The 17512-nt window shown below is 65.2% G+C and overlaps 4 protein-coding genes across 4 annotated transcripts in view; 3 read left to right on the top strand and 1 right to left on the bottom strand.

The window, feature by feature from the left end:
* Positions 1-2: 2 nt before the first annotated feature.
* Positions 3-10123, top strand: CHLRE_11g467737v5 (uncharacterized protein). Its single transcript, XM_043067499.1, has 14 exons — positions 3-262; positions 337-419; positions 556-605; positions 694-2343; positions 2491-2595; positions 2756-2926; positions 3119-3166; positions 3314-3391; positions 3522-3686; positions 3889-4015; positions 4136-4245; positions 4400-4820; positions 5019-6141; positions 6284-10123. Exons 1-14 carry the CDS (start codon positions 168-170, stop codon positions 9843-9845), a joined length of 7788 nt encoding a protein of 2595 aa, XP_042919496.1. The 5' UTR covers positions 3-167; the 3' UTR covers positions 9846-10123.
* Positions 10124-10840: 717 nt separating this feature from the next.
* On the top strand, positions 10841-13858 carry CHLRE_11g467736v5 (uncharacterized protein). Its single transcript, XM_001699459.2, has 6 exons — positions 10841-11104; positions 11304-11468; positions 11709-11789; positions 12065-12139; positions 12316-12384; positions 12641-13858. Exons 1-6 carry the CDS (start codon positions 10970-10972, stop codon positions 12938-12940), a joined length of 825 nt encoding a protein of 274 aa, XP_001699511.2. The 5' UTR covers positions 10841-10969; the 3' UTR covers positions 12941-13858.
* Positions 13859-13999: 141 nt separating this feature from the next.
* Positions 14000-16068, top strand: CHLRE_11g467735v5 (uncharacterized protein). The gene is made up of 6 exons (XM_001699458.2): positions 14000-14246; positions 14476-14640; positions 14752-14832; positions 15006-15080; positions 15373-15441; positions 15621-16068. Exons 1-6 carry the CDS (start codon positions 14238-14240, stop codon positions 15927-15929), a joined length of 708 nt encoding a protein of 235 aa, XP_001699510.2. The 5' UTR covers positions 14000-14237; the 3' UTR covers positions 15930-16068.
* Positions 16069-16798: 730 nt separating this feature from the next.
* CHLRE_11g467734v5 (uncharacterized protein) overlaps positions 16799-17512 on the bottom strand; it is a 1954-nt gene continuing 1240 nt past the window's right edge. The window contains exons 2-3 of the mRNA XM_043067498.1: positions 17439-17507; positions 16799-17332 (exon numbers count right to left, since the gene is read on the bottom strand). Coding sequence (XP_042919495.1) covers positions 17234-17332; positions 17439-17507 — 168 coding nt within the window. The 3' untranslated portion in view covers positions 16799-17233. The remainder of the gene's footprint in view (positions 17333-17438; positions 17508-17512) is intronic.

Below are 17512 nucleotides of genomic sequence, written 5' to 3'. Positions count from 1 at the left end.
TCCGAGCTGTCGGTGCATCCGCGTTCTTCGGTCGCTAGTATCTTGAGCAGCAATTCTTGTTCACAAGCATAAGTTCATTGCAATATGGTTTGTACAGCTTGTCATGTCATATCAATGAGTCCGCGAGTCACGGATTGACGGTCAACATAAGCGTGTATTTAGCAGCCATGGCGCAAGGAGGCGATGCGGTGGACCGCGTGCTTAGCAGGATAATGTCTTCGGGAAGTCGGGGCAGGGGCGTCGGTGCCAAGTCCCCAACTAGGTGCGTCCTCGCAGACGCCGCGCCGTGCTGTGGACACCGACTAAGTACACGCGTTGTCCCGGGCCTGGCCGTAGGAGCGCTAGCAACTTTATGCAACGAGATGTGAGCTCAGGGCGCGACAAACGCCCTTCAAGCGCACAGAAGCAGCAGCCCCGCGGCAAGTACTTGGGCCTGTGGGGGAGGGCTGGCGGGGCGGGCTGGCGGGTAACCAAGGAGCCAAGAGGTTAGACGCCACAGATTAGGCTGACTTCTTGTGATATACTCTGTGTCCTTCCGGCATGCACATGTCACAGGCCTGTTGGGGACCGCAACGACACGGGATGCCAGCCTGGCAGGCACAACGGTGAGTTGTGGGCGCTTGATGCACGACGGGGTTTCTTTACGTGTGTGAACAGTAAAAGAGTTGAGTCCCTTCTTTGCTTACTTCACAGGTGGTGCCGTCCCTAGTGTTTCCGAAAGGCTTGCTCAAGCCCGGATCACTGCAGCTACCGCTGCCAGTTGTTGGTGTGCCTGCAACGCCTTTGACCGCTGTGGGGCGCACCAGCCAGCCTGAGTTGGGACCGGCAGCAACAACAGCTTCAGCAGCAACCGGAGTGGCGTTTGCAGCAGCAGGGGCAACAGCCACATCACGCCCTGCGTTGGGCGCGTTCGTGGCGCCAGGGCCTGCGGCCGGTGCGCCTGCGCCGGCGGCCTCACCTCCATATGCCATCCTCCGCCAGCGCGACGCGAGCCCGCCGCCCCTGCAGCCAGGATGTCATGGTGGCAGCGCCGAAGAAGGCGCTATCCGCTTGGCGGTGAGGCAGGGGCCAGCTGCCGGAGCGTCCTTCGGGCCTGGCTTCAATGGCTCTCCGCACGGTGGCAGCAGGAGCAGCAGTCCAGGTCCGCAGCTAGGTGCTGGTGAGGCTCGGGCTGGCGTCTCGAAACTAATCCTCAACGCAGGCGCGTCGGGGGCCGCCAGCAGCGGTGGCAATGGGGCAGGGCGCACTGCCCCGGGTAGCCCCGGGCGGGGGCACGCTCGTATCAGCAGCCCAGGCAAGGAAGGGGCGCCTGCTGCGACTGCGGGTAGCCCGAGGGCGGCGCAGCGCGGGAGCCCCCGCGGCAGCCCCCGGAGTCCACGTGGGTCCACGCAGCGTTGGGGTACCAGCAGCGGGCAGGCGGCAGGCGGCCCGTCCAGCCGCAGCGGCAGCGCCGGGGCCGCCAGCAGCAGTCACACTATTACGCGTGCCGCTGCGCTCCGGGCGCTCAAGCAGCAGCGTTCCACCACTCCCGACCGCACTACGGCCACAGCCACCGCTGCCATCACCACGTCTGGTGGTGTCGATGGTACCGTCGGCGCAGGGGACACGGGTGCTATGAGCTCAGCTACCGCCACTGGCTCGATGCTGACGACCGGCGCCACGCCTTGCTCAAAGCCTGTGGCAGCCACCGCCGGGGCTGTCGTGGCTGACCCGGCTACCGCAGCACCGTATGCACTGCCCGGCGGTGGCGCTAAAGCGAAGCGCAGTGCGGGTTCGCATGAAGCGGAGACTGCCGCAAAGAACATCACAATGGCGGGTACGGGGTCGACTCATGGCGGGGAGTTGCCCGCGGAAATGCCGGCGTCCGCGCCACTGCCTTCCGATGCCGATGCGGCTGCCAAGTCGGCCCCTGCACCCGCTGGCGACGACGCCTTTGGCGAAAGCGCTAGCGCCACAGCTGCGGCCGTTGCGGGCTTTGCCGCAGCCCGGCTTGGCGCTGCGCGCTCACCATCGCCAGGGGCCCGCCGTACCGAGCAGAGGGCTGTCGGTGGGGAGGTGCTGCTCGCACCTACCGCAGATTCGGCTGGAGTGGTAACGGAGCGGCAGCAGCGCGCCATGCGGCAACATGTGCAACGGCAAAGCAGCCCCTCGCCGCATAAGGGCGCGCGCCCGCGGCTGGTCCCGGCAGGAGGCGGCGGCTCGCCGGCTGCGCTGCGGGCTGCGGATACTCCAGGGCTGCCGAACAACGGCAGCGCGGACTTGCCTACGTCGGGTCTGGTGCAGGGGTGGCAGGGTGACGTGGTGGTCGCGGCCAGGTCACGGATCAAGCGCTTGGAAGGCCAGGTAAGGAAAGCAAGCGGAAGGCGGCTATGCATCGTCACGGTAGGAAGTCAAGACGCGCGTTGGGAGTTGCTCGGTATGGCGGTTGTTCCGCGAACGTATGTCGATGCGGGTTGCCTATCCATAGCGGAATTTCAACTCATCATGCAGGTTGCGGACCTGACAACGCAGCTGGCCGGCGCCAAGGCCGCTCGCGGCGACCTACAGCGCCAGCTGGAAGACCTGCAGCGCCGCAACGCCAGCACCGGCCCCGAGGTATGCACCACTTCCGGGGCCCAATACTCGCAGCATGCCTAGACCCATACCCCCTCCATGCCACCGTAACGCATACATGCAATGCGTTCGCGCACCGTCGTGTCACTTGCAACACGCATGTGGCGGGTCCACGGAATGAATCACGCGTCGCGTGCTGCAGGCGCTGGCGCGGGAGCTGCGGGACGCGCGCGAGAAGCTGAAGGAGTCGATGGGCCAGGGAGCAGAGCTGGCGGCGGCGCTGGGGCGTGCCAAGTCAGCCAATGAGGGCCTGGCGGCGCAAAACAAGGCGCTGTACGGCACGTTGGACGAGACGTTGGCGGCGGCAGAGCATGTGGGTGGGCAGAATGGGGTAGGATATTCCAACTCCAACTTAACCAAGACCCAAAACCAGCCCACAGAGCGCAGGGGCCCGGGGTACGGGGCCATGGCATGGAAGAAGGCTCGCGGTGGTTGGACTTGTGTGATCGCGCGCCGAGGGACTGCACCAGTTCGCATTACTCGTACTGATGCGGCTGCGTTGCAGGCCGCGAAAGAGCTCAGGCAGCTGCGGGCCGCGCACACGGAGCTCCAGGTTTGTGAATTGTGATGCCTGGGCTGGGTGCACGCATTGTCCGCATGACCATTCGATATACTGTATCATGCTTCGAGCAGCTTGTAGTTTGCGTCGCATTCCAGCTCGTGCAAATGGGCAATCAAACCTGTTTGCCTTGCGCTGCAGTCGGCGCACTCGGCACTTCAGTCGGACGATAGGGAGCTGCAGGAGGAACTGGCGCTGCGTGAGGGAGCGCTGTCAGCGGTAAGAATCCGTACACGGCCGTGCTTCAGAAAGCACTAGCAGGCCCATTATCACACACCGCGACCGGCTTCAGCCTTATCCAACGCACTGCATTGCTGGCTTCTGACCTGCCTTCTACTGCTATGCGCAGGTGCAGGCTGAGTACGCGGCACTCAAACGGCGCCACGAGGACGCCCTGGCGGCGGCGGAGGCAGCCCGCCGCGACGGCGCGCTGCGGGAAGGTCGCCTGCGGCGCGAGTTTGAGGCGGCGCAGGCGGAGACAGCGGCGGTGCAGCAGCAGTTGGCTAAGCTGCAGGTGCGTGGGGGCGCGGGCCTTGGGGTGTAGGCCTGTATACAATTCAGCTTGCTGTGGAGCGCGGTGGCCGTGGAACACCATGCTGGTATGCGCCTTTGATGGCCGGCGGCTATCCGGCAAGGGCCAGCAGGGCATGGGACACATTGATCGTCAAAATTAAAACCATGCGAGTGCGGTGTGCTTGCCCGCGTCTCGCCTCCAGCGCGAGCACCAGCACCTGCATGGGCGCAAGGCGGAGAAGGACAAGCAGCTGGCGGCGACGGCGAAAAGGGCGGACGCGGCGGCGGAGCAGCTGGCCGCTGCAGAGCGGCTAGCACAGGAGCAGGCCGGTGCGTGCGTTGGCGGTGCCTGGGACATCGGCCTGGGCTGTGTGCACGTGCAGTTGTTGCCACCGTATGCGTATGTTACAAGAATGTGAATACTTACCCCTGGGCCTCATGGTAATGCAGGTCTGGTTCGTGAGCTGGAGTCGCGCTCGGCGCTGCTGCGCAATCGCAACGCGGTCCTGGACAAAGCAGCGGCGACCGAGAAGGAGGCGCGACAGGCGGCGGAGGAGCAGGTGAGCGGTCCGCTGTTGGTTCCCGGGTAAACCGGCGGGTGATTGGACCGGGATCCTGCGGACGCTTGAACGCCGCAATTTCCGTTTGCTGAATCGACCGTTCACTCCTGCCCACGGTTTACGCCACCCAACCTGCCACCACCGTACCTGACAGGTCCGCAAGCTGGAGGAGGAGATCTCGGTGCTGGTGGCGGTGGTGCGCCAGAGCGACCCAAACCTGGAGGCACTCAGCGGCCGGCTGCAGCTGCACGGCGGCCGCACCTCCGGCGCTTCCGCCGCCGCGCTCCGATCCGCCGCCGCTGCCTCGGTTGCAGCAGCGGCGGCCGCCGCCGCCGGCACACCCAGGACCAGCGTGCAGGGCGGTGGACCTGCGGACGCCGAGGCGGCGGCTGGGCCGACAGCAGCGGAGCGCGAGGAGGCTGAGCTGCAGGAGTTTGAGGCCATGGAGGCCCGGGCTGGCGCTGGAGGGCCCCTGGGCTCAAGGGAGGTGTCAGAGGGACTGACGGCCGCGGCACAGCCAGGGCCACACCACTCACTGGTGACGGTGACCGCTCTCGCGGCCGACGTGTCTCCAGGTGAGCACCGAGATTCAGCACCGCAGGGTTTCACATGGGCAGCCTGGTGACAAGTATAGTTATAGCGCAACAAGTGACATGCGACCCCATTTCCAGCTCTCCAGCTTATAACCTTCTAGCTTGGAGCGGTGTGGTTCCTTTCCGTCGCACGTTTCTGCTTCTAAGTGCCCCCTTCCCCGCACGTGGCTCGTGTCACAGGATCACCCGGGCTCGCGATGCATGCACCGCAGCCGCAGCATCCGCAGCTGCGCGGGACCTTGGCGTCGGGCGCCATCGCAAGCCGAGCTCGCAGCCCGAGCCCCGTGCCAAGCTCGCCTGCCGGCGTGGGCTACCCAGCGAAGCACGGCATGACCGGTGGCGTGTTCCTGCCCTGCGGCTCCCCCACGGCACAGCTGCAGTATAGCCCCATGTCATCAGCTCGTGCGCGGTCGCCGGCGGGCCTGTTGCCGCCCGTGCCGTCGCTGTCGCCCAAGCTGAAGACCTGCGCGAGGGCACAGTCTGCGGGCGCGGGCGTGGGTAGCGACAGCGCGGGCAGCCGACAGCGGCAGCGCGCCGCCAGCCCTGGCTGGGCGAACGGGGCGGTTATGGTGGACAATATGGAGCCAGGCGGTGGTATCGTGGGCATGCGACGTGCGCGCACGCCGCCTGGGCGCATCGCGGCCGGAGCTCGCACCCGGCCTCAGCAATCAGGCGTCGCGTCCACAGCAGGCGCGCCGCGCGCGGCTTCCCCAGCCTGGGTGGGGACCGGTCGTGGGGTGGCGCGCCGCGCTGCCACGCCACCTGCAGGCCGGGGCTCGGCAGCCGCCTGGCGGAACACCTCAGAAAGCGGCGGGGGTGTTCGTGTTCGAGGCAGCAGCAGCGGCGGCGGCGGTGGCGGCGGCGGCGACGGCGCTCATCCCCGTGAGGCACCGTCGCCAGCGTCAACGAGCGAGGCAGCCTCTGGCGGCGGTGCTGCAGCTGTCAGCAGCAGCGGCGGTGCTACGCTCATGAACCCTGCGGCTATGGGCGGCGTGTTTTGGGGCCACAAGCGCCGCACCAATAGCGGCGGCGGTGGCGCTGGCGGCGGCAGCGTAAGTGGCGCCCGCGCAGCCAGGCCAGATGCGGGCGGCATACTGAGTAAAAAGGACGAGGTGGGAGGCGGCAGCTATGCCGCGCTCTCGGCGCGGCGGGCCATGGCGACGTCGTGGCTCACCACTGGATCTGGCGTGTCCGGCGACAGCAGCGGGCCGCGGTACAGCGGCGGCGGGGGCGAGCCCGCCGCTTGGCGTGGGTCAGAGCGTTCGGTCTCGCCCGCAGCGGCGCCCAGCATCAGGCGCTCAAAGTGAGTGTGCACGCATATCCGTCTTGTTTCCTCTCTCATCCATATATGGGTTTCGGTCCTTTTCGCTTGGCAATTGCCGTGCTGCAGCCAGGTGGCCCTCTTCTAAAGTCATACAAACTCTGTTGTACCGTATTCCGTATAGGACGCCGGAGCCCATGACGGCGGCGGCGTGGGCTAAGGCGTCGGGCCCGCGCAGGCGCGCAGCCACGCCGGATGCCATCCGCCTCAGCAGCACCGGCCGCGGTTGCTACAAGCCGCACCCGTCAGCATCCTCTGGCGCCGCGGGCAGTAATGGTGGTGGCTCCACCAGCGCAGCTAGTAACGAGCTGGCTGCAATCCTCAAGCCGTCGGCGGCGTTGTTCGCCTACGCCCACGAACCCGGACCTTCTGAGTCACCCGGCCTGCAGCGTGAGCCGACATTTGACGAACGAGCCAGGCCCGGCGGCGCGCACGGGTTGACAGCGGGTTCCTCTAACAGGGTGAATGGCACTGGGGACAGCAGCCGGGACAGCGGCGGCGCTGCCGGCAGCGGCAGCGATGGTGCGGACGCGCCTAGCGCTGGCGGCATCAAGCTCGCTCGCGCATATTATGAGCAGCAGTCGCCGCCACGTGAGTCGCCGCCCAGCCGTGCCGACACCGGTGATAGAACAGGCGGTGGCGGCGGCAGCGCTGGCAGGGCCGGCGCTGGCGAAATGTTCCGTGCCAGCTACGCTTTCGATACGTCGCCGCCTGGCTCCAAGCCGCCGGCCGCGCTCGGTGGCATTAAGCTCGCGGGCGGTGCCGATGGAGCCGCGCAGGGCCACATCGCCGCCGGCGCTCCCGATGACGGCAGTGGCCACGGCGCACCGGCCTCGCTCGGCGGCGATGCGGGCATGGGAGCCAGCGCGAGCATCAGCGATATGGATGCCAAGTCGCTCAGCGCCGCGCTCCGTGCGTTGCAGGAGCGGCAGGCGCGGCTACTGCAAGAGCTCACCTCGACCCCATCCTCGGCGTCCAGGAGCGCCGCTGCTCCCGGCCAGCCGCAGCGCGGCCCGGCCCCGCCGCAGCCGCCCCCACCGCAGCCGCCCCCGCCGCAGCCGCACCAGCCTTCCATACCGCCGGGCGCAGCGGTGCTTGCAGTGGCGGGGGCAGCTGCAGCGGCCGTCCCGGCAGGGGGCGCACCGGGCTCGTTCAGCTTCCCTGCGCCGCAGCCGCAGTCGCCGATCAGTGAGTCGCCGGCCTCGCTGCCACCATCACAGTCATCGCCCTCCCCACCCGGCTCCAGCTCCAAGTCACCGCTGCCGCCGGTGCCTGAGGCTCCTCAAGACGGCCGCTATGCCGAGGCCAGTGGGATGTACGTTGGCCAGCGCGACGACGGATATGGGCACCATGCTTCCGGCCGCTCCCGCGCCGCCGCTGGCGTGGCTAGCGGCGGCGTCAGTAAGAAGCGGCCTGCCTCACCGCAGCGCGTGGCGCCATTCGTCTTTCAAGACGACGAGGAGGAGGCCGAGGCGGCGGCGGGGCCATCAGCCGCAAAGGCTTGGGAGGTCAGCGGCCAGGCGCTGGGTGCAGGAGCGGTGCAGCGGTCTCGGGATGACCTGTGGTGGCCGGGCCAGAACGGGCCGCGTGCGCCGGCAGTGGCGGTTGCCGGCCCCGGGGCTCTGCAGAGCCCGGCGCGGAGCAGCAGGCGGCCCAGCGTCACGGAGGCGGCCGAGGCGGCCGCTGCTGCCGGCGCCGGTGTGGGCGGCCCCCTGACCGCTCTGCTTGGGCAGCTGCAGGCAGCTGATGGCAGAGGCGGTGGCGGGGTTGCCGATGTGAGGGGCCATGCTGCGGCGCCCGTTGTCGTGACGCATTTTAGCCTGGCCTCAGCGCTGTCGGCAGCCCCGCAGCCACAGCCACAGTTGCTGCCACACGACAAAGCCATGGAGGCACCAGCTGCGCACGGCAGCACTGCCGCTGATGGTGCTTGGGGCTACGCTGCAGCCGACGACGAGGAGGTTGAGGATGCGGCCGAGCAGGACGAGGAGGTTGAGGATGCGGCCGAGCCGGACGAGGAGGGCGCGATGTGGCGGTTGCAGTACCCGCCGCAGCGTCCAAGCGTGCAGCACCCTTCCATACCGACCAGCCTGCACCCCAAGCAGCTGCAGCACCACCACAACCTCTTGCGCCAGCCGAGCTCGCAGCCGCCCTCGGCGACGGCCGCAGCCGAAGGCTCCTTTTTCGGTGACGAGTCCATTGCGGACGCGGCAGGCGCGCCGTACAGTAACACCGCGAGCCCGCGGCTCGGCGTGACGCTGTACGACAACCACGTGTACGGCGATAACTCGTATTCGTACGGCGGAGCAGCGGCGGCAGCGCCGGGCATCAGTAATGGCGGTGTGGGCGCTGGCGGTGCGGCTGTGGACCCAGTGCCACCAGAGATGCACGTGGCTGCGGTGCGTGAGATGTACAGCGTGGGAAGCAGTGGCGGCGGCGGGGCGGCGACGGCGCAAGCGCAGGGGCCGGCGGGTGAAGGTGGCGGGGTGCCGATGATGGTGGGCCCCGTGCGTATCCCCACCTCCATTGGTCACCCTACGCGGCAGCACCTGCCGCATAGCCGCCTCGGCGAGGCACTGGCTGTGGCGGCGGATGACAGCCATGCGTCCTCATCGCCGCCAGCTGCGTGGGTGCCGCTGTGCACGCGGCACAGCAGCGGCGCCAGCTCCCCTGCCATTGCCTCTAGCAGCGGTGGCGGCGGCCACCCACCGAGAAGCGCTGACTTTGGGGCCTCGGCACAGTCAGCACGGTACGCTGCGGCACACGTGTCGGACTTGGCAGCGGCTGCAGCTGCTTCCGCAGCGGCGGCGGCGGCGCAGGCGGAGTTCGAAACTCGCATGCGCGCGGCCGCGGTTGCAGGCATGCCTGAAGAGGATGAGCAGTCGACGGAGGATTACGGCGACAGCGACTTGGGTGATGCGCAGCTGGGCCTGGGGCAGGGCACTCGGAGGGGCATTGGGCAGGGTGAGCAAGAGCCTGTAGTTTCAGCCTCGTCAGCCGCAGCAGACGGAGTGAATAAGCGGCAGCGGATGGGCTCTGCCACGGGCTCCCAGGCGTCGGCGGAAAGAGGCGCGGCGCACGCGGTAGTTCCCTCACTTGCCGCCTCCATTGCAGCGGCCCTGGCAGGATCGGCGGCGGACGGCGGCTCGCCACCTCGGCGGGTCCAGCAGCAAGTGCCACACCCAGCCATGAAGCAGTCTGTGGCAGCTGCTGCTCTAGGTGGACCCACCCCCAATGCCGGTGCCGGCGACAGCTCGTCAGGCTGGGGCTCGACGCTGGTCACGGGCAGCGGAGGTGGTGGCAGCAGCAGTGGGCCAGTCCACAGTCCAACGGGCGCCGCAGCTCCGGCTTCGGCATCGAGCGCGTCCTTGGCGCTGACGGCTGGGGGCTCGGCATCGACGGCAGCTGTCCGACGCAGCTTCCAGCAGCCTGGCACGCAAGGATCACCTCTCCTGGGGGCCCACACTACTGGTGCTGTGACGGTGGCCGTTGCCGGTGCTGGGGCCCGGAGCAGCAGTCTCAGCGGCGCGAGCAGCAGCGGCGATGGCGCGCTTAGGAGGCATGCGGGTGCTGGCGGTTCCGGGTTGAACGCCGCAGGGAGCACATATGGGCGACCGCCATCCCCTGGCGTCAAGCCGTTGAATCTTGCAGACGTGCTGCGCCGCTCACCCAGTGGCGGCGGACAATAAGGTTAACAGTTGCATGTGGTGGGTTTATGTTAGTTCAGTACAAAAATGCGTAGAAGAAAGGCAGGTGACCCTGTGCGTGCGAGCGCTATGTATGGCGGCGTCGAACGGTGCGCGTTGAGTGCTGCCAATCGCAGGATGTCCGTACTACCACAAACTTGCAGTGCAACTGAGACGCAAGCCATCTAGTCCCTTGCGAGGAGGAGGCCCCTCAACACAAAGCCCAGTTCAAGCGCAGACTTGCGCGTCTGCTGTAGTCCCTACTGTAACATGCATGCCTACATGTTGGGGCCGCCGCACAGCCGTTCTGGGTCCGTCCTCGCTCGGGCTCACGACGTGTGGCGTCTCTGCGCCCTGGCCGCATGGGGCGTGCTGGCATAGCATGGTGTGCCTGCATGCCAGACAACCTCACCAGCGCCCTTGCTGCCTCCCAACTATGCTACATTACTACCAGACTGACTCAGGATACGCCGTTCCACCAGGAGCGAGGCAGGGACTTGTGCTCCCGGGCACATCCAGTGCGGCAGTGCCCCGCCTCCGCGCAACGCCCGCCCAGCTCCCTCTCCCAGCCAACGCTCGCCAGTTGCATCCCTGGCCAACCTCCGCACCTGACAGTGTCGTACGATGTTTACGCATTTGCCTTGCGCTGGCGCCTTCCCGCTTGCCTATCTGATTTGGAGGCTCCGGACACAGTCCGTTGCGTGCCGATGCCAGTCCCCAGAGCCCGCCGATCCCGCTGACGCCAAGTATACTTCATCATACCGTACACTCGACACCCCTGGCCGAAGCCATATTTGCTGCACCCGTACCCAACATCACCAACCGGAGCCACCATTTCCGCGTCCGTAATAAACCCCCGCGGGCACCCCCTACACACTCGACAGCGGGATCTGCGGAAGACTGTGGTAGAACGCCATCGGGTGACTCATGCAGTCAGCGCCTCAAGCGCATTCACGTCATCTGCGTCAGACGTGAAGCTGCAGCTTTACGCTTTGCGACACAAATACTCGTACGTGCTCTAACTGCTAAGAACTCTTGCGAAGTCACGGTGTCGCAAGAAACTTTGGTTTGCCGTGAGCCTTCCTCGGAGCTCTCTGCAAAGTGTTACCACTCAGTTATTGAGGGCGATGTCATCTTCCAGCGACAAAGGATGGTCGGTCGGCGACTTGGAGGTTATTGGAGCGGGATGGGCGCGCACTGGAACGACCAGCCTGTGGGTTGCGCTCAACAAGCTCGGATACAAGACTCATCACATGCGTGAGGTGTGTTATCATAATGTCCGCCCGCCTGCCCTGGATTTAGCCGGCTCAAAGTCACCGCAGTCTGCCCATGCATGTGTCACCTCCAAGCATCACTCTGACCCGCCTCCCGTTGGCTGCCTCCCCGCCCAACATGTGCCCCTAGCCCATCCCGCCCCCCCCTCCCCGTCCTCCCCTTTCCCGCTGCCGGGCGTGCTCGCAGGTGTTTCAGCACCAGAAGACTCAGCCGGCGGCATGGGAGCAGGCGGCAGCCGACAAGGCCGCGGGCCGGCCCATCAACTGGGCCGCCGTGCTGGGGGGCTACACGGCCTGCGTGGACTGGCCCTCAGCCATCGTCTACAAGGAACTGTTAGCCGCGAACCCCAAGGTGCGGTGCTGGCCAGAAACGGTTGCGACTTTGGTTTCGGCGCGCCGGGAAAGCGATGCAGCTGGTGAAACACGCGCCCTGCAAGTGCTCCTTGGCGACCCCTTGCAGCCCCTTGCGCGCGTGGTGGCTTGCGGCGTATCAAGTCACGCAGTACCGTATGGTGAGAGACAGCAGTGCCAAGCAAGCGCCGCCTTTCTTGCTCCCTGCCGTGCCGCGATGTGCGTGGCCTGCTGCCTGCAGGCCAAGGTGATTCTGTCCGTGCGCGACAGCTTCGACGCCTGGTACAGCAGCTGCCTGGACACCATCTACCCGGTCGTGGAGGTGGGTGGCTGGGGTCAATTTCGAGCATGAATGTAAACCAGTGCAAAGTCGGAGCGGCACGGTGCTGCGTTGCCGGAAGGCAAGGGGAAGGGTCGCCGGTGGGAAAGGAGCCAGTGCTGGTGCGTCAGGACCGGATGTGGGGTCTGGTTGGAACACGGCGCTAGCGAATGTGCGGCCTGCGGCACGCCCCGCGACTACGCGAGCCTTGGTGACGCCTCTCGCCTTCTTCTGTCCACACATCCCTCTTCCAATCCATGCATTCATGCACGATGCAGCTCGGCCTGAGCATCCGGCCGCCGGCGATGCTGAAGCCCATGTTCCGCGGCCTCTGCAAGTTCTTCACCATGCAGGTGAGCGAGCGCGCAAAGCACTGGATGGAGCGTGTGTGAATTGGGCTCTGCGCCTGCGCCTGCGGCATTGCTAGTTCTGCTGGGGCCATTTGCAGGAGTATAGCCGGGGAGCCCATTGCTTTCGTTGTTGTGGCAAGTACCGCGCATATGCTGTAACACGTGTGTGTCGGGCGCAGCTGGATCTAGTGTACGACCCCATCTTTGGCGGCTACGAGCGCTTCAAGGACAAGGAGCACGTGCGCAAGGTGCGTCCGTACGGTAGTTGGTTGATTCTTGCGTGAGGGGCAAAGTCAGCAAGCGCGATTTGGGGGGCTGCTGATGCCGCTCACGATCGAGCGCGGCTGCAATCTTACAGAATCGCAAGCTTTTAAGCAACGATCCGTCAGCTGCCGCCCGCGGCACAGTCACTGCAAATCCTTGTCCCTGTGCCTCCTTTGCGCGTTTGGTACTCGATGTCATGTGCTCCCTCGCCCGAGCCGTTTCTGCTGTCCTGTGCTTCAGATCTATGAGGCTCACCTTGCGGAGGTGAAGCGGGTGGTGCCGCCGGGCCAGCTGCTGATCTTCAACCCCAAGGACGGCTGGGGCCCGCTGTGCGCCTTCCTGGGCAAGGAGCCGCCCGCGGATGGCGCGCCTTACCCTTACGTGAACGAGACGCCTGAGTTTAAGGAGCGAATGAAGGGCTTGGAGAAGCTGGCGGGGGCCATGGAAAAGGCGACGTGGGTGCAGTGGGGCCTGGTGGCGGCGGCGGGCGTAGCGGTCGCTGTGGTGATGCGGGCGCGGGCGGGTGCGGGCGCCAAGTGAAGAGGCAGGGCATGCTGTCAGGTTTCTTCATGACGAGTAGTAATGCCCTTGCGCTTGGATGTCGTGCACAAACTGTATGCTTGCTTGATTCCTGATGTGAGACCGTCTCTGTGGCCGTGCTGTCCTGGATACATGCAGGCCTCAATAATTGTGCGTGCGCCTCGTTGCCAACTGAATATTTCTGTCACAAATTGATCCTTCTTTTGACATCGATGTTTGGGTGTGAGACCGGACTGTGTGACGTTCGGGGCCAGCGTGTGAGCACAGCCTTTGGTCGCTAACAGCACCAGTGTTGTTGCTGCATGAATGCTACGGTATGTTGATGTGCCGCCACTGGGCACCCAGCCTCAGAGCTCAGACGGTGGAGTGTGGTGTGGGCTAGGCCCTGTTCCCTGGTTCAATTGCTGATGCGATTGCACGAATACCGTATGGTGCATGCGCCTGACCATCCGGGGGGGGGGGGCAGCGTGGGGGGGGGGGCAGCTGCTTCATGGCATCTGACCCTTGGATTGCGATTTCTCATGGCAAAGCGCCGGCTGGACTCCAATTGTTCGAGGCAGGAAGGCTGGCAGCATCCGCGACTTGTGCCTGGGAGAGTTCGATGCAAAGAGATCTGAAAGCGCAAGCACGTCTATGAACAGTAGTGTTTGAGAGCCCCTACACGCGAAGATCGCCGTTAACTCCAATACTTATCTGGGCTGTGATCACGCCGTGATACCGTGTGCATTGCGGTACTGAGGAGGCGTCAGAGGCAACATAGGGTGTGGGCACGGTACGGCATTGCAAGTAACCGGCTGTTGCAAGGCTTACGTGCGCCTGCGTGTACCGTACCTTACCATTTTGTTCAGTGGATTGGGAAGCTGTCCCAGTACGCACTGTTGGACTTCGCGTCCGCTTGGAGTGTACTACCCGACCGACGAGCATGCACCGGGATCCCATTGGCCATGGCACCTTGCAACATCCCCGACTTGGCCTGGCCTGCTGGCCGGCCAAGCTGGGCCATGGCCGGAACGGCGTCGTTAAATTTCTCTATATGATTTATCAAGTCCACGTTATTAACGCGTTGCGTTTAGTCCTTGCCAAGCTCAACCAACTGCCGCGAAGCTGCAAATCTAGCGCGCACAAGAAATCGTCACGTTCGCGCAGTACTATGGTTGATTGATTGTCGTAAATGTCTTCAGAAACCGACAAGTCATGGTCAGTCGGCGATGTCGAGGTTGTCGGAGCCGGCTGGGCGCGCACCGGGACAGCGAGCCTTAAAATTGCTCTGGACAAGCTAGGTTACAGGACTCATCACATGCACGAGGTGAGAGATGGGCGCGAGCCGTCGCGGCATACAAGCGAGCCGAGACTCAGACCGTCACCTCGTCCGCCTTGACTTTCTCGCTGACCTCACGCGGCCATCCCCTCGAAGCGGCACAATCGGCACCCCCGCCCCCTCAACAAATACAGAATCGACAATTGATAGACACTGCACGTCGAGGCGCACGCGCATAGCCCCATGCTCCATCTGTTTTGATGTACGGCGACCTCAGGTGTTTGCGCACCAGCACTCCCAAGCAGCGGCCTGGGCCCAGGCGGCGGCCGACAAGGCCGCAGGACGGCCCCTTGACTGGACCTCCATCTTGGGAGACTACACCGCATGCCTTGATTGGCCCGCGGCAGCCGTGTGGAAAGAGCTCCTTGCTGCAAACCCGAAGGTGTGGGCCGTGGCGCATGTGCGTGCCGGCGCGGGGTGCAGGTTGCACACAGCCGCACGTGTGGGAAGGGTGGAGCGCGCCTATCACACACCGTGTTGGCCTTGCGTGCAGGCCAAGGTCATCCTGACGGTACGGCACAGCTTTGACGTGTGGTACGACAGCTGCCTCAAGACCGTATGGGCGGTCATGGAGGTGCGTGGGTGAACGTCCGGTGTGAGCGAGGGTGCAGGGCTGCACGGTGCATACGAATGGGCCCAGGCAGGCAAGGGTGGGCCCGAGCCAAAGACAGCAGGCTTTGCTACCCACACTTACCGCGCATATTTATCAATCACCCCCGCCTGCTCCCGCTCCAACCACGCCCTTAGCCCGGGCTCAGCATTCGGCCGCCGGTAACGCTGGAGCCCGTGTTTGGGAGCCTACGCAAAATCTTCGAGGTGCAGGTCAGTGTGTGCGTGCGAGCCGCACCTGTCGTGTAGGCTCGCGCCCGCATTTCGCATCTGCGTGTGCACCGTGGTTATGCATAACGCCAACAGCGCATATGTACATACGCGGCCGTGTGCGGTGCAAGGGTACGGTAGGATGGAGGCAAGGTCTGGCGTGCAGCCTCGTCCATCCGCGCGCGCCTGCCGTACCGCATGGCCCCCCATAGGCCTGCTGGCGCATGACTGTGCATGCATGGGCTGGGCAGCATGGTCTTGTCCACGCCCACCCTAATCGCTGGTGTGCACACAGGTGGACCTGGTGTGGGGCCCCATCTTTGGGGGCCTCGAACGCTTCAAAGACAAGGAGCACGTGCGCAAGGTGCGGCAGCACGTGCTCACAACTGCAGAGCTCACCGCTACCACACACGCCGCCAGCAGGCCAGCAGCTTGTGATCCCGTGGGCGTACACAAGCCTGCTGACCTGCCTTCCCTTACAACCGAAGCCGCATCTCGCTCGCCTTTCCTTGCCACGCCTCTGATGCTCTCGTGTGCCCTCAGGCATACGAGGCGCACCTTGCGGAGGTGAAGCGGGTGGTGCCGCCGGGCCAGCTGCTGGTGTGGAACCCAATGGACGGCTGGGGCCCGCTGTGCGCCTTCCTGGGCAAGGAGCCGCCCGCGGACGGCGCGCCCTTTCCCTGGGTGAACGAGGCGTCAGAGTTCAGAAAGAAGATAAAGGGGCTGGAGGTGCTGCAACGGGAGCTGGAGGTGGCGACGTGGGTGCAGTGGGGGCTGGTGGCGGCGGCGGCGGGCGTTGTGGTGGCACTCGTGGCGCGGTCACGCAGCTTGAGCCGTGCTGGCGGAACGTAGGTGGTGTGCTGCGCGGCATAAGGTGTTACGCAAACGGATGAAGGGTGTGGTGAACGAGAGTTGAGTGTGTGCGAGCATGGGTGTGGGCATGATTCAACCCTAGTGGTCAGGCTGTGTGAAGATACCCGCAGATCAGCTCCGCACACAATGCCGCTTCTATACCAGCCTGCGACAGCTGTCGCTGATCACAGACGCGGGCCTGCAGCTGGCCCAACAGGGCAGCGCATACCACACTGCCGTACGCTACACGGTTTGTCGGCCCTCCTTGCATGCACCGTGCCGCTAGGCGCCGACGCGGAACAGGCCCTGCCCTTCCGACAGATCCAACCCCTCCTTGAACTCACCAGCGACTTCCGCGAGCTCCTCACTCCGGACCGCACCTGTGTCATCGATACCAACCCTCTAAGAGACACATGGCCGAGAGCCCAAAGGCGGCACAGGCTAGCCCTCAACCGTCTCACTCTCGCACTCCACGCTGAAACCCACAACAGCACCCCCCCCCCTCACCGCTGCCCAGCGCACTCTTCCAGATGGACACACCTTCACTGGCCTCCACACGGCCCACACCGCACCTGCCGCCGTCGACTGGGGCACGCTTAACCGCTTCCTCCGCCAGCGCGCCCCCGCCACCGGACAGGCTGCCAACGCCGGAGAAACTGCCGCGGCCACCACTGCCGCCGCCACCGCCGCCACCACCGCGGCGGCCGAGCCTGAGGAGGAACACCACGCCGGCGAGAACCATGCACCTGCACAAACACGCCGGCCAGGCACACAGCAACGTAAGCGGGCTTGCATTAAGATGGTCAGGGAACCTGAAGGTCGTGGATCACCGCCTGCTGATGCGCCCGCAGCATTTGACTGGGACCCATCACTCGACCCGCTTACAGAAGCACAATGCGCAGACCTGATCCATACCGCCCCTAGCCTCCCAGGCACAGCCCCAAAACCCCGCGGCACACCTCAGACGCCTACTCCTCGGCCCCACGCCCCCAACCACGTTCACACACCGACACAAGCTCAGCCAGGAGGAACAAGACGCTTACCTGGCCGCCACGTCCGACACATGGAAGCACTTCAGCGAAACCTACCGCACCAAAGCCCTAACCACCACCAACACCCTATACGGGACCTCGCCAACCTGCCTTGAACCCTGTCCCATCACACACCAACACCCTATACGGGTAACAGGAGCGAGTACAACAAGCGATAGCGCACACCACCAGCAAAGGCGCGCCCTTTTACCGAGTCCAGTGGGAACCCACCGTCATCACCCCCGGCTCCCTCACCCTCTACGCCCGCAACCGCTACCGCCCCAAACCCGGCGGCCTACCTGGCTCCTCACCCCAGGTAACGAACCTCGCGTCCTGGTGGAATGGGAAGACCTGGAAGAACCCGCCGCTGTCCTGGATGCACAAGACAACAAGATGGAACAAGACGCCCTGAGCCCCTGAACGCCCGCCTCGCTGTCCCCCTGGCCCCCCGCCCCCCACCCCCGCTACGGACACCCACCTCAACCACGACCAGCGACAGGGCCGCTGGACAGACGCCAGCAATGACACAGCACGAGGGCAGCGCACTCTGCG

This window comes from Chlamydomonas reinhardtii, chromosome 11 (genome assembly GCF_000002595.2).
Source record: "Chlamydomonas reinhardtii strain CC-503 cw92 mt+ chromosome 11, whole genome shotgun sequence".
NCBI classification, from domain to species: Eukaryota; Viridiplantae; Chlorophyta; class Chlorophyceae; order Chlamydomonadales; family Chlamydomonadaceae; genus Chlamydomonas; species Chlamydomonas reinhardtii.
This window is presented reverse-complemented; position numbering and strand designations above follow the sequence as displayed.

What these genes read in the sequence shown, in the direction of transcription:
- CHLRE_11g467735v5 (XM_001699458.2), top strand. An exon ending in TCCTTGCTGCAAACCCGAAG is followed by an intron (nt 14,641 to 14,751) that starts GTGTGGGCCGTG and finishes CCTTGCGTGCAG; the next exon opens with GCCAAGGTCATCCTGACGGT. An exon ending in CCGTATGGGCGGTCATGGAG is followed by an intron (nt 14,833 to 15,005) that starts GTGCGTGGGTGA and finishes CCACGCCCTTAG; the next exon opens with CCCGGGCTCAGCATTCGGCC.
- CHLRE_11g467737v5 (XM_043067499.1), top strand. Translation starts at nt 168, where the DNA reads ATGGCGCAAGGAGGCGATGCGGTGGACCGCGTGCTTAGCAGGATAATG. An exon ending in GCTAGCACAGGAGCAGGCCG is followed by an intron (nt 4,016 to 4,135) that starts GTGCGTGCGTTG and finishes ATGGTAATGCAG; the next exon opens with GTCTGGTTCGTGAGCTGGAG. An exon ending in GACAGGCGGCGGAGGAGCAG is followed by an intron (nt 4,246 to 4,399) that starts GTGAGCGGTCCG and finishes CGTACCTGACAG; the next exon opens with GTCCGCAAGCTGGAGGAGGA.
- CHLRE_11g467736v5 (XM_001699459.2), top strand. Translation starts at nt 10,970, where the DNA reads ATGTCATCTTCCAGCGACAAAGGATGGTCGGTCGGCGACTTGGAGGTT. An exon ending in TGTTAGCCGCGAACCCCAAG is followed by an intron (nt 11,469 to 11,708) that starts GTGCGGTGCTGG and finishes TGCTGCCTGCAG; the next exon opens with GCCAAGGTGATTCTGTCCGT. An exon ending in ACAAGGAGCACGTGCGCAAG is followed by an intron (nt 12,385 to 12,640) that starts GTGCGTCCGTAC and finishes CCTGTGCTTCAG; the next exon opens with ATCTATGAGGCTCACCTTGC.